The sequence below is a fragment of the Lissotriton helveticus genome, chromosome 11 (genome assembly GCF_964261635.1).
Source record: "Lissotriton helveticus chromosome 11, aLisHel1.1, whole genome shotgun sequence".
Classification (NCBI taxonomy): domain Eukaryota; kingdom Metazoa; phylum Chordata; class Amphibia; order Caudata; family Salamandridae; genus Lissotriton; species Lissotriton helveticus.
The window spans coordinates 153,359,419-153,373,417 of record NC_136072.1 but is presented as its reverse complement, the minus strand read 5'-3'; the positions used below and the strand labels follow the sequence as shown (position 1 = coordinate 153,373,417).

At 47.4% G+C, this 13,999-nt stretch overlaps 1 protein-coding gene across 1 annotated transcript in view; it reads left to right on the top strand.

Moving 5' to 3' along the window:
• LOC144792863 (transient receptor potential cation channel subfamily V member 6-like) overlaps nucleotides 1–13,999 on the top strand; it is a 308,789-nt gene that overhangs the window by 101,752 nt on the left and 193,038 nt on the right. Inside the window, exon 5 of the mRNA XM_078668058.1 lies at nucleotides 11,014–11,112. Coding sequence (XP_078524184.1) covers nucleotides 11,014–11,112 — 99 coding nt within the window. The remainder of the gene's footprint in view (nucleotides 1–11,013; nucleotides 11,113–13,999) is intronic.

Below are 13,999 nucleotides of genomic sequence, written 5' to 3'. Positions count from 1 at the left end.
TGTTTTGTGCGAGAAATACTTTCATGAGAAAATTTATTCTAAACAACAATTAAATGTTTTTGCTTAATATACATAATTTTGTATAAGTGACACGTATTTTGCAAAAGAAGTTTTGAAAATTTCGTGCACCCTAACTATTTTTGCACTACAGCCAAAATGGGGCTGAGCACAAATTGCCCTTTATTTTGGTCTTGCTCTTATCATCAGCTTTTAATTTTCACTCTTTTGTAAATGTAAGTGTACTTATATAGCGCAAACCTGTCACCCAAAGGGCATCCTGGCGCTTGCTTAGGGAACCCGTCCTGGTATTCCCCTGTGAGAAACCCTGGCAGGGTGTCCACAAGGTGAAAAGCCAGGCATCCCGCCGCGAGGGGCCGTAGTGGAGATTAAGCAAGCTATTGCCCAGAGTTGCAGAGTGTGACCCCGTGATTCGAGTAGGCACCGGAGCGAGAATTGTCGAGTCCATGGAATTTTTGAGCCCGAGACCCGCCGAGGTGGGGAATCGAACCCTGGTCCACGGTCGTTCTCAGCTTCTGGGTCTGCCGCCTCTAACCACTGAGCCACGCTTCTCCACTTTTTATTTATCATTCAGTCACACATGTACTCACCTACAACCGAAGTCCGCAAGCTTTTATTAGTCAAAGTACAATTTTTCAAGTCAGCCACATAGACAAGTTACCCAACATAAAATGCAATAGAGACTAAATCTACCCCTCAACATGTCCTCCCACTCAAGACTACCAGCTTCCACTTCCCCTGTCCATAGGTCTACACCTTTTCCCTTAAATGGTCTTCCTCCAAACCTGAACGTCACCACCCAACCTTTTTACTCCACTTAGAGTACCATGGCCTTGTGGTTGGGTGTCCCTTGTGAAAGTTCTGTGAGGATCAGGCGTAACACTATAAGGTAGTGGTTCTTACCCTTTTGACTTCTGTGGACCCCCAGTTAATTATTAGTGGAACTCACGGACCCCCACTGAATCATTAATGGAATCCGGGGACCCACACTGAGTCATTCCTGGAAGACAATAACCATGGGCAAAGCATTTTCCTTGATTTGAACTGCAAAACAATACACAAAAAACCAGGGCCAGACTCCTCTATAGCTGCATATGACAGCTCCACTGGGCATCGGTCAATGTTACTCATGCGCTGAGGTAAGTACGCACAGTTTTAGTATCTGCCCATGGGGCATTGTCAAAGGTCAATTGAAAGACCTGGCCATATGCAATTCAGTCTTGACCCTGCGCCTCATGGGAACAGTCCAGCCCAAACTACCAAGCCAGGTCCTCCCTGGACGGGAAACAAGCATCCTAAGACCGGTTTCGGGGTTTCACCCCTCTTCAGCCAGGATAGCTTGATTCCAGTGGCACAGTGAGCCCAGGACCCACGTCTGGGCATACCTGGTGCACTTAGGGCGAGAAAGTCCCACAAGGAACAGGGTCAAGACTGATTTGCATATGGCTGGGTCCAAACTGGGGTGGTGTGGTGACCAAAAGAATGATGGATTAAACCCAGATCTTTGTGACTGGGGGTGAATGTTTGCATTGTCCACCATTCCGTCCATCAGTTGTTTCTTTTGCTTATGATTTGATAAAAAGCCTTGTGTATAGCCAGTGTTATTGCAGAAAGAGCCTGAAATATTTCAATTCTCATTTATTTTTAAGAAAAGCGCTCAAAATCCCACATTCTCTATATGATCTTTGTTGGCGCATTAAAAATGCACTCTAACAACAACATCTTCGGCCAGATCCCATCCAGATTTTATAGGGGCTGCTGTGTGCTCTCTGTCAGTTTCAGATCTTTCCAGCTCTTTTTTTTTTTTTTTTTTTTGAAAAAACCTTTATTTAACAAAGTATGGAAATACAGATTCTCGCCTACAACTCCTCGGGCCGGCCAAGAAAACAGCACAAGGTATAGCATAATACACAGCTCATCAGCCGACAACCAGGGGTCCGGCAGCCATGGTAAGAAATTCGTTAAGTTCCAAACGACAGGATACGAGCGGTTTCATTTTACAACATTCAAACAACAAAAGAAACAAGGCTGCACTCCGATCAGTATGGTCATTGCATATGTGGCAGGAAGAAGCGGTCAGGAAACAATACGGTAGACAGGAGAAGAGTCAGGGAGGGAGGGACAAAACGGGAGCCCAGAGCAAATGGAAATATCAATATATCTGTACATATGAGAGCCGAAGTGTACAGTCAAGGGGAACAAGGAGTATCAGGGGGATCCCCGAGGGGGGGTTCACAAATGTCCCCACGGAATGCATTCCACTGGTTCCATATCCTACCCCACTTTCGGGGCCTGCCACGGGAAATGTAGACAATTTTCTCTCTGAACATACACCAGTCCATGTTATCTACCCACCCAGAAACCAAGGGTGCCCTCTGAGACCCCCATAACTGCGCAATGTCCCTCTTCGCGATCATGTTGCCCAGAGTCACCCATTGAGTCTGAGCAACATTACAGTCGGTCGGTTCCCACACATTCAATAGACAGCGCTTAGGTTCAGGTAGCAGCCGAACATTCGTGACTTCATTCATCACTTCATGCACTCCCCTCCAGAAGGACTCAACCACCGGGCACTCCCATACAATATGGAGGAAAGTAGCAAGCATACCACAACCCCGCCGACACAGTCCATCCTCAGAAAAACCCATACGCATCAGTCGGGGACCAGTGACATAGACTCGGTGCAGGACTTTCAGCTGAACAAGTCGCAGGCGCGCCGGAATCGCGACCTCTTTAGGAGAGGACACCGCAGCCTGCCAATCCTCATCGTCTAGCTCCAGCCCATCGGCAGTCCAGGCGCCACGCAAATGGACAAGCAAGTCCGACCGAACATTAATAAGTTTTTTGTAAATAAGAGAAATAGTGCTGTCTGGAACATGACCGTCCAGCACCCTATCCTCCAAAGGGGAACTCTCCGGAACATCAGAACCGGTCGGAAAAACCGACCCAACGGCATGGCGAACCTGAAGATATCGAAAAAATTCCGAGTCATGCAGACCATACTCTTGCTGTAGTTCCGCAAAGGTCTTCACTCTATCCTTAACCCAAAGATCGCTCAATTTACTAATCCCGATGAGGTCCCATCTATCGAACCCCTTCGACGTCCATAGTTCACCCAGTCTCTCCGCAGCAAATAAAGGGGTCGCCCTGGTAAGCCTATCCGACCACCCAGTAGCCGCGGTCGCGCTGCTCCAAACCCGCACCGCCACTGCCGTGGGACCCGTCAAGTTCCTCCTAGCACTCCTAGAATAAAATGCCCTATAGTAGTCCCCCCCAGGTAAGAGCCACCGGTCCATTTCAAAAGCCGGGTTCGGGACAGGACCATACATAGCATGATTCACAGCACTTAACTGAGATGCCCAATAATATCGTCGTATGTCGGGTAAGGCAATGCCCCCGTCATACCAGGGTAGCGTGAGTTTAGCCAGTGCTATACGGGGCCGACCAGCCCACACCAGCTTCCTCTGGAGGCACTCTATTTCACGAAAATAGTGAGCCGGCACCAAATCTAGCGTGTTTTGTACGGCATACAGGAACCGGGGGAGGGACATCATTTTAAACAGCGCCGCACGTCCCAAGGGGGAGAGAGGCAGATTGCACCACGCCGCAACGTCCGACCGGAGCCGAGCGAGCGGAGGCAGCAAATTCCGATCATAACGCAGCACAGGGTCAAGTGAAATATAAATCCCCAAATATTTAAAGCCATCAATGCAGACCGGGATCGGACATATTCGGGGCAGAGAAAGTGGGTCGCTAGTGAGCGGGAAGATACAGGATTTAGACCAATTGATAACCAACCCGGAGTTGCGACCAAAAGAGCGCAATACGTCAATAAGAACTCCCAGCGATTTGCGGGGGGACGTCAAATATAACAGGATGTCATCAGCATAGAGAGAGACTCGGTCTTCGAAATCCGGGGACCAGCGTATACCTTTCAGAGAGGGTTCCCACCGAAGCCAGGCGGCCAGCGGTTCAAGCGCAAGCGCAAACAACAACGGCGACAAAGGACAACCCTGCCTCGTGCCACGCCCGAGAGCGAAGGGCGCCGAGGCTCTGCCATTAACCACCACCTGCGCGAGTGGCTGTTCATACAGGAGTTTAACCCAAGTGATGAATTTAGGGCCAAAACCGAACTTGGCGAGGGCGGCCCACAGATACGGCCACTCAACCGTGTCAAAGGCCATCGAAGCATCGAGAGAAACCAAGATGGCCGGCTCACGAAGAGATCCCGCCCTCGCAACGACGCCATGTAAACGGCGAAGATTGAGAGCAGTATTGCGCTGAGGGATAAAACCGGACTGATCCGGGTGAACCAGTCCGCTGATCACCGTGACCAGTCGATTTGCCAGTATTTTTGCCAGTATCTTCGGTTCAGCGTTCAGAAGGGAGATCGGACGATACGATGAGCAACGCTCGCGGGGCTTACCATCTTTATGAATGACCACAATGGAAGCCAACCTCTGGTCCCTGGGAAGAGAACCAAGATCTCGCGAGGCCGCAAACATACGCAACAAATACGGCGCCATTTTGTCCGGACACAATTTATACAACTCAACAGGTATACCATTAGGGCCCGAAGCCTTCCCCGAGCGAAGGGAGCGAATGGCAAGCGCAACCTCATCGACGGAAAAATCAGCCTCCATTAACACCTCGTCCGACTCCGAGAGACTGGGCAACACAAGGTCACGAAGTAACAAGCACTAGTCCTCCTCCGGGAGGCCGGAAACCGGGGCATATACGACCCGAAAATGCTGAGCAAACACCTCAACTATCTCCACCGGGTCCACGACTCGCACTCCATCATCTCTCTCAATCACTGGCACCACACGATTCAATCTGTCTCTCCTGTCCAGCCACGCAAGCAATTTCCCGGCCTTATCACCCACATCATAAAGTCGCCCTTGCTGCATGCGATGCATCGCCTCAGCAGCGGCAGTCACAAGTGCCCTGTATTCAGTTTGCTTAAGAGCCAAAACATGCAGAATCTCAGGCGTCACTCCAGCCTGCAACCGCCCCTCAAGCATTGCAATCTCAGATTCCAAACGCACCACCTCCTCTTGGTTACGCCGCTTCTCATCGGCCACAAGGGACAAGGTCTGACCTCGGATCACCGTCTTGTAGGCCTCCCACAATGAAACCGGGGAGGAGACAGAACCCTCATTTTCTGCAAAGTAGTAGTCCACACATTTGACCACCTCGGATCTGAGTCTAGGGTTCTGGAAGTGCCACGGATTGATGGGGGCGATACGGCCCCCCGTCCCCAAACAAATGTCTAAGTGAAACCTTATCGGGGAGTGGTCCGAGATCCCCCTAGCCAAGTGTCTGATTTCACGCACCGAGGCCAACTGCACCATAGGCACGACAATATAATCAAGTCTCGAGAGACTTCCGTGAGCCCCCGAATGAAAGCTATACTGAAGTTGGCCAGGGTGCAGCTGCCTCCAACAATCAGCCAACCCAAAGGCATCAAGCATTTTTCCCCAACCACAACTCCGATGCAGGGAGGAGCCGGGGGGGGCTACGATCACTCTCACCATTCGCCACTGAATTGAAATCACCACCCAGCACAAGCAGGCCCTCGGGCAGGCCCAGAATGACCTTGCCCAAGTCAGCGAACGTGGTAGACTGCAGCCCAGGCGGAACATAGATAGACAGTATGGAGATCAATTTCCCCTCCCATCTCCCGGTAACGCCAGCATAGCGGCCCCTATCATCTAACAGTGTGGTATCCACCTCCAAGGGAAGGGAATTCCTGACCAGGATACCAGCCCCCCTCGATCCCGAGGTGAAGCCGGAGTGTGCCACCAGACGATAGCCTCTCCTGTTCAAAGCGTGGCACGTGTTGCCCACCAAATGGGTCTCCTGAAGCAGGACCACATCCGGGGAGCACCTCTTCAAGTATTGCAGCACAATCCCACGTTTTATCCTGTCCCCAAGACCATTAACATTCCAGCTCAAAACTCTAAGCCCCCTACCCCCATCCCTGAAGCAGACCGACCGCACTCCCCACCTCGAAACAGTCATGTAAAAGCAAGTGATAAACAGAGCACAGCCTCGAACAAAACAAGAAGAAAAAAGCCTCCCCCACCCCCAAGGAACCCAACAGTGTCGAACCCCCCACCCTGCACCCCTGCGGTAGACCCAAAAGCCACCCCAACTTGCAGTGTGCCTGTCGCCCCATTAAACTAACCTACAGAAAGAGAGAAAGAAATCCCCAGAGGAGGAAGACCCCGCAGACCCCCTCACACCCCCGGGCAGTCACATAATACTCAAAACACAGTCCGGCAGCCCATGCGATGTAATCCGGCTCGCCAACGTAGACTCACTGCTCCTGGTCCTCCACTCCTCCCTCGGCCCCTCCCGAGTCTTCCGGGCCATCGGTACGCTTCGGTAAAGTGTCCAACCAGTCACTCACCACCTCAGGGCGGTCGAAGAAAAAGGCACGCTCAGCATGTTCGATCCTCAGGCGGGCCGGGAAAAGCATGGCATACTTCAGTCCCAGATCCCTGAGGCGCCTCTTCACGCCCGTAAAGCCCATCCTCTGTTTCTGGACGGCTTGCGTGAAATCTGGATAGAAGCTTATGGAGGCGTTCTCAAATTTAATGGGCCCAGGGGTTCGCGATGCCTGCAGGATAGCGTCCCTATCGCGAAAGTTAAATAGTCTAGCTATAATAGGCCGTGGAGCGGCACCCAGCTTCGGCTTGCCTCCCGGAACACGATGGGCCCTTTCGACCGCAAAAAATTTACTTAGGCCCTGCGCCGCCAGATGCTTCAACGCAAGGTCCTCCACCAGGATATCAACAGGCATATCGGCAGAAGTCTCCGGGACACCAACGATGCGGACGTTGTTGCGCCTGGCCCGGCCCTCAAAATCCTCCAACCGATTGGCAAATAGGTCACAAGTGGTCCGGAGATTACGGACCGTAGTCTGGAGGTCCGAGACAGCCGTGGTCAGACTAGCGGTCTTAAGATCAAGAGATTTGACACGCTCGTTAGTTTTCCCAAGGTCCGCTCTGATAAGGGAAACATCAACCGCCACTGTGTCTATTTTAGCAGCCAGGGTTTCATACTGCTGGCCCATGCTGGATTGAATACTCGCAATGGCGCCCATCACGTCTTTCAGGGTAGGCTCCTCGCCATCAGGAGCTCCGTCCCCAGCTTCCTCCAGGGCACCACTCGATCCGCCCGGGGAGCCCTTGGGTCGAGTAAAGCGATCAATGGTCTGAGATTGGAAGGCCCCCCCTCGGGACGAGCCTCTTGCACCGCGTCTCTCACCACTGTCCTGCCCGTCATGACCGGGGAGAAACTTCAACTGGAATTGCGAAACTCGGACAAAACAGCCTCCGTCGCGGCAGGCGCCGAAGTGCGAGGAAAGAAGGGCACAGCACAAGACCAGGCCAGCAGTCGCAGAGTAAGAACTCCAATCGGGAAGTGGGCTAGCACTAGAAGCAGAAACGAAACCGAAAGCACACCAAGGGAAGAGGGCGTGGCCCACCAGCCGCTGTTGTTCAATTGCCACCTGGGTACCTCGGGGACTCGAGCCCCCGGTTGGCATACGTGGTAGGCCCCAAAGTTCAGGTCGCAGTAAGTCCAGCGTGCGACGGCCAAAACAAGTCACGAAAAGAGCGCTGGCATCAGCAGGTCGTCAATGAAAGATATCTGTCGTCAGAATCAGGATAGATGACAGGATAGTCGCCGGAGGTGGAAGGGGTCTCGGGAGCTCTTAGCTCACGCGTCCATCTTGGAATTGCGCGAAGCCCCTCCTCCCTTTCCAGCTCTTTTGAGGATTGGATTGCTAAGAAGAAGCCCTGACATAGTCCATGGTGTTTTCACTCTGGATAGTGTGCGGGATTCCTTGTATGCAGAAAATATTCTGCCTTGAGCAAAGTTCAATCTCCTTGTATTATAATGGACTATGATGTGCTGCCCCTCCATAGCTAGCAAATGTGCATCAGCCTTCCAAACTCCTCAGCTTGCCCATCTCAAGTGTGTCTATGAGAAGATTATTTATTTTTCTTTGAAATGTGCTGCCCAATGGGTTTTGCTGCAGGGTTCCACAGGATTCACTGGAGACAGGAAGAGAGCTCAGTCTCACGCATCCGCCATCTTACAGATTCAGACTACACCTACCAGAATTAGTTAAAGCAGGGGCGTAACACAGGCCCCCACACAGGCCCCCGCAGCACGGGGGAGGCCCTAGCTCCAATGGGCCCCCTCGGCACTGTACTCTGGCTGGGAGAGCTCCTGATTGAGCCCAGAGGGGGCCCCTCTAAGTGCCGTGCAGGGAGGCCCCCTCACTTTTTGTTACGCCAGTGATGTAATACTGTTGTACGCTCTAGTCTACGCACGTAGCACGCATCCCTACATCCGCCGGCCAGGCGTGGCCGGCGGGGCTAAATAAAAGGGGGGCGTGCGCTCGTGCACGTCACTTCCGACCATCACGGAGTGTGTGCCTGAGTCGCTGTTGGTGCGCGACCTGCCCCTGCGCAAGTGACCGAGGGATGCCTAGGCCCTCTCAGGGGTACATACACGCCCAACACTACAAGTGAGTTAAAGGGTTCGTAATTACTGCTTCTTAGACCTGTTAATTCGAAATTGCACAAAGCTAGCATTGTGGAAGAGGTGTGGCGCACGGTTTGATCCCCGGCTCCGGGAGCAGGGGTCTGCCCAGCACCATGTGACTCTGGGAAATAGCTTCCTTAATCTTCTCGACGGCACCCAGCGCCTTGACACCTTCGGGTAATTGTTCGCGCTTTCAAATACTGAACATATTTGACAGGCTCTGCACTTAAATTTTGAGACAACATTTAATAAGTCAAAAGATGCATGTTCTCAGAGTTCATGCACCTTTTTTTGGGCAGGCTACATTGTCACTGCAATCAAACGACTTACATTTGATAGAGTGATGGATTTTTAAGTGGCAATTTAAGTTAACTGACTGAGATGGAAAAGTATTCAACCCTTCGTGTCATGCAAATAGGTGGAGCATAGGTCACCACCTCTGGCCATTAAACACAGATATCCTATTTGCACACAGTTTGCCTTTATGTTGTGATTGTGCATACCATGTCATACCTACAAGACAGGTAATCTGCTGCTAAAACCCTTACCAGCTACGATTTTCCTCTATCAGTTGTCTGATTATTCTCCCACAAAAGAAATTTACTTTTGGAAATTGGGCTAGCTCAGGTCTGGTCACCCCACTTTGGAAGGCTCTCCATGGGGAAATGTGACTATCGAAATTATTCTGTCATGTGTAGATTTAGCAAGATATCACAATCATATTGAACATTTCTCTCTCTGCTAAATGATGATGTTTCTATTAATTGTGCTCCATCTTCTTTCTCTGGACTATAAATCTGGTTAACAATCTCTGGTTTAACAATTTCCCTTTTCTGTCTACTTGCGTTTTAGCATAGAATTTTATATGTAAAAAGTTGCAGTAGGCAGGGGCTCACTTTTATTTTCTTTAACCGGCTAAGTGAATCTTAGCTCTTGAATATGTTCATCCACTGCTGTATGAGTACCTACACAGTATCCAAATGCTAATCAACTATAATTGAAATTCTTACCTTTTGTTTAGGTCTCTATGGGTGCCTCTATTTGTCAGTGCTTTTAGGAGCTTTAGTAAGTGTAATTATTTTGTTTAGTACAACAAGATGATTCATAAAATATTATTTATAACACTTTTAAAAAATCTTTCTAAAATCACATTTCTGAATGTGATAATATAATATAATAAAGCGATAACAACAAACTACAGCTCATGTGTAGAAGTGTGGCTCACTGGTTAGAGGAGGCAGACCCTGATGCAGAGGTCAGACCCGGGACCAGGGTTCAATTCCCGACACGGCAGGGTCTTGAGCACAAATGTCCACGAACTCGATAATTCTCGCCTCGGTGCCTACTTGAATCATGGGTTCACAGTCTGCAGCTCTGGGCAATAGCTTGCTTAATCTCCACTACGGCCCCCCGCGGCGGGATGCCTGGTCTTCACCTTGGGGATGCCCAGTAGGGGTAATCTTGCAGGGAAAGCCAGGACGGGTTCCCAAAGCAAGCGCTAAGAGACCTGTCGGTGATTTGGCGCTATATAAATCGAAATTAACATAACATGTAACGTAAGTACTTAGGGGCATATTATCAACGGCCAGCTGGCCGTGCTTAGCGATAATTTTGTTATCGCATGTTATCTCTGGAATTTATCGCCCTGGTAGCGCATTATTAACAATGCGTTTCTCCAGGGCGATAAAAATGTCAGCATAATCCATCCCAATGTTTGGGACAGGTAAGTCTGCATTTTAGCAGACGTTAGTTTTTGGAGAAAACAGCGGTTTTCTCCAAAAACGAACGTGTGCTAAAATGCTGGGGCAGCCTTGTAAATATTGCGATGTGAACATCAGCGATATTTGCAAGGTAGTCCATCCGGAGTACGCCCAGTGACACCCACTTTGCATCTCATTAGAGATGCAAAGGGAGGCGTTGGGAAAAAGGGTGCTAACATGTGATTATGCATGTTAGCACCCTCTTTTAAATAGGGTGATAGTTTTATCTACGCTTTTTTGGCTTTTTAAGCCAAAAACGCGGAGATAAAGCCCTTGTAAATATCCCCCCTTGTTGAATGTCAAATTATCACCTATGTATGCAATTTCATGAATCCGTGTAGGTTCATAGAAGCTGCAGGGGCCTTCCACAAGCACTCATGGGCATAAAAGAATACCCTAAAGGTGAAGATAACCACCTTCAGTAAGGCATCTTTGTTCACAGTGCAAGGAGACAAGGAAAACATTAGCAACTAAAGGGAAGGTAGAAGTTAAATATGTGGTGAGTATTGTATTATATTGAAGTTTAACACAGTAGGACATGCTACAGTAATAACAATTAGAGATAAACAATAAATTAAGATGTGGCAATCAGTATGTTTTTCATCTCATAACATATTTGTGAAAATTATATTTTGTTGCCAATTGGAATAAACCATATTGTTTTCCATTTCAGGAGAATATGTTTTATCATTTGCAGTCTGCATTGGAAATGAGAAGATTATTAAACTTTTAGTTGAAAGTGGTGCTCCACTACACTCACGAGATAAACAAGGTGACAAAAATATCAATTGCAAATCAAAGCCCTGTTGTGACTCATTTTCTTTCGCATAAAAAAAATGCTTAGTTTTGTAAGTATTGGGATATTGAAAGGGACCGATCTGCTGCTCAGGAGTCGCCATGTTTCTCATGTGTACCTTGGTTATATCGTCATGAGATCACTGAATTTGACAATGAATTGATGGTATATTTGTTCTGTATTTGCGGTCTCACAAACGTCAAATTGTTCTGTTAAACTCGCATCACCTGTTGATCCTCAGTATACACATTTAGAGTAATATTTACCAAGTAAAAAGTAATACTGTTTCATGGTTTTGCCTATGAAGTGAAATTGGACGTTTTAATGAGACTGATTTGATCACACACACACACACGTGCACACACACACACACACACACGCACACACAGACACACATGCACACACACACACACGCACATCCACACACACACAGGCACAAATACAAGCACACACACACATTACCTGGCTTTACCGACACAGGGGTTTGGTAATTTCAGGATGTGGGAATACTATGGTATTCTGAAATGGGCACTGAAATTTTCACAGGAATCACCATTGCAATCAGTTGCTCTGCTAAGTGCCCACTTTGTGGGCATTCCTCGTCTACAAATTCAAAGTTCAATGGGGGAAATCAGAAGGACAGTATGTCCACATCACCTTTAATTCCCAAGCACAAGTAACTTTTCACCTATTCGTAGAGATTACCACCACTGGGATGGAGTTCTCCTTATGGGAAAATATAGAGAAATGTAATAAGGTTTATTCATTTGAAAATATGTATATAAATACACAAATATTAAATAATGTAAAAGAATTCATATTAACGTGAAACAGATAAAATAAAATGTTACAACATATTACATCCTTAAATTAACTGTGTATTAAATAATAAACTATTTTAACTCTATTAATTTACTTTAGAAATATTCATTTTTAGAAAATAAGTTAAAAGAATACCCACCCTTGCGGACATATTTATTTTTGTTTAATTTGTAGTAAACCTGTTAAAAAAACGATGTATTTATTTGATTTAAATATGCCTATAAGTGTATTACTAAAGCCAATATGTAGCTATACATATATATATATATATATATATATATATATATATATATATATATATATATATATATATATAATTGTCGAATATATATATATGTATTACCTACTGGCGGTCGCCAGTAGGTAGTTATAGTTAGGATCGTTTTCCATAAGAAATCCACAACATTCTATTGGGAATAACTTTGGCGCCGAATGAGGGATCTGCCTGTAATTTTCCTTAACTTTGCCTCGCTGCGCTCCGCTCCTTCCCTGAAAGTTTCGGGGGGATCCGTCAAGCGGGGGTCGGGATAAAAGGGGGGTCCCAAAACGTGTTTTCCCCATGGTAATTTCCATAGGGCGGTTGGACTCACTTTTAGCCCGAACGGCTGAATGGATTTCCACCAAACTTGGCAAAATTGTAGGGACTGGTACCCCGATGTGCCTTTGATATGTCTCAAGATATATGCTCCAGTGGTTTTTACGAAAATTAACTTTGAAAAAATATATATTGGGCTACATTGGGCTATATATATGTTAGAGTCCAAATGTAGCCCAATGTAGCCCAATGTAGCCCAAAGATGGCCACCAGAGACAAAAAAAAACAAATGTAGCTCAAATATCAGCCAGATGTAGCCCAAATATAGCCCAATGACAGAATGTCCCAGAGTGTTCTAAAGAACAACTAGAGCGCTAACAGTCTTACTTATGACAAAAGTATGGCACACCTGAAGTCATCTTGATTGGAATAAAGTGTTAACACTTAAAACATTTAATTTGCAAAGGAACAAAATGAGGGGGTTCATTTTGCCATAGAAAGTATGATTAGTGCTGAAGAAAGAAAAATTAGGGCACATTTTGAGTGACTTCTCAAATCCTCTTATATTTCATTAAAACAATTCTGATATGCAGTCTCCCAAGATGGCCACCAGAGGCAAAAGAGCCCAAATGTAGCCCAAATATCAGCCAGATATAGCCCAACTATAACCCAATGACAGAATGTCCCAGAGTGTTCTAAAGAACAACTAGAACGCTAACAGTCTTACTTATGACAAAAGTATGGCACACCTGAAGTCATCTTGATTGGAATAAAGTGGTAACACTTAATACATTTAATTTGAAAAGGAACAAAATGAGGGTTTTCATTTTGCCATAGAAATTTTAAATATATACGAGTAGGGCTGTGTAATTTAGGAGCGCTGTGATGTCCGGTTCTTCAAGAATTAAAGTAACACTGCTTCAATAGGCAGAGTTCGCCTGTTTTTTCAAGTTCTTCCTTACAGGCGGTCGCCAGTAGGTAGTTATAGTTAGGATTGTTTTCCATAGGGAATCCGCAACATTCTATTGGTAATAACTTTGGCGCAGATTGAGGGATCTGCCTGTAATTTTCCTCAAACTTGCCTCGCGGTGGTCCGCTCCTTCCCTGAAAGTTTCGGGGGGATTTGTCAAGTGGGGGCTGAGATAAAAGGGCGGTCCTGAAACGTGTTTTCCCCATGTTAATTTCCATAGGGCGGTTGGACTCACTTTTAGCCCGAACGCCTGAATGGATTTCCACGAAACTTGGCAAAATTGTAGGGACTGGTAGCCCGATGTGCCTTTGCTATGTCTCAAGATATGTGCTCCAGTGAATTTTGAGTAATTTAGGTTAAAAAAATATATATATCTATAAGCACGCACCGGTACGCGCACCGGGGCGCGTACCGTATGCGTAACGCGAGTACGCGAGCGGAAAGCTAATTGGTTCACGGGTGTCTGTCAACATTCTAAACAGACTGGAGCGGCCGCCATCTTGTGTCTCGGTAGGATCGAGACACAAGAGGTGCCA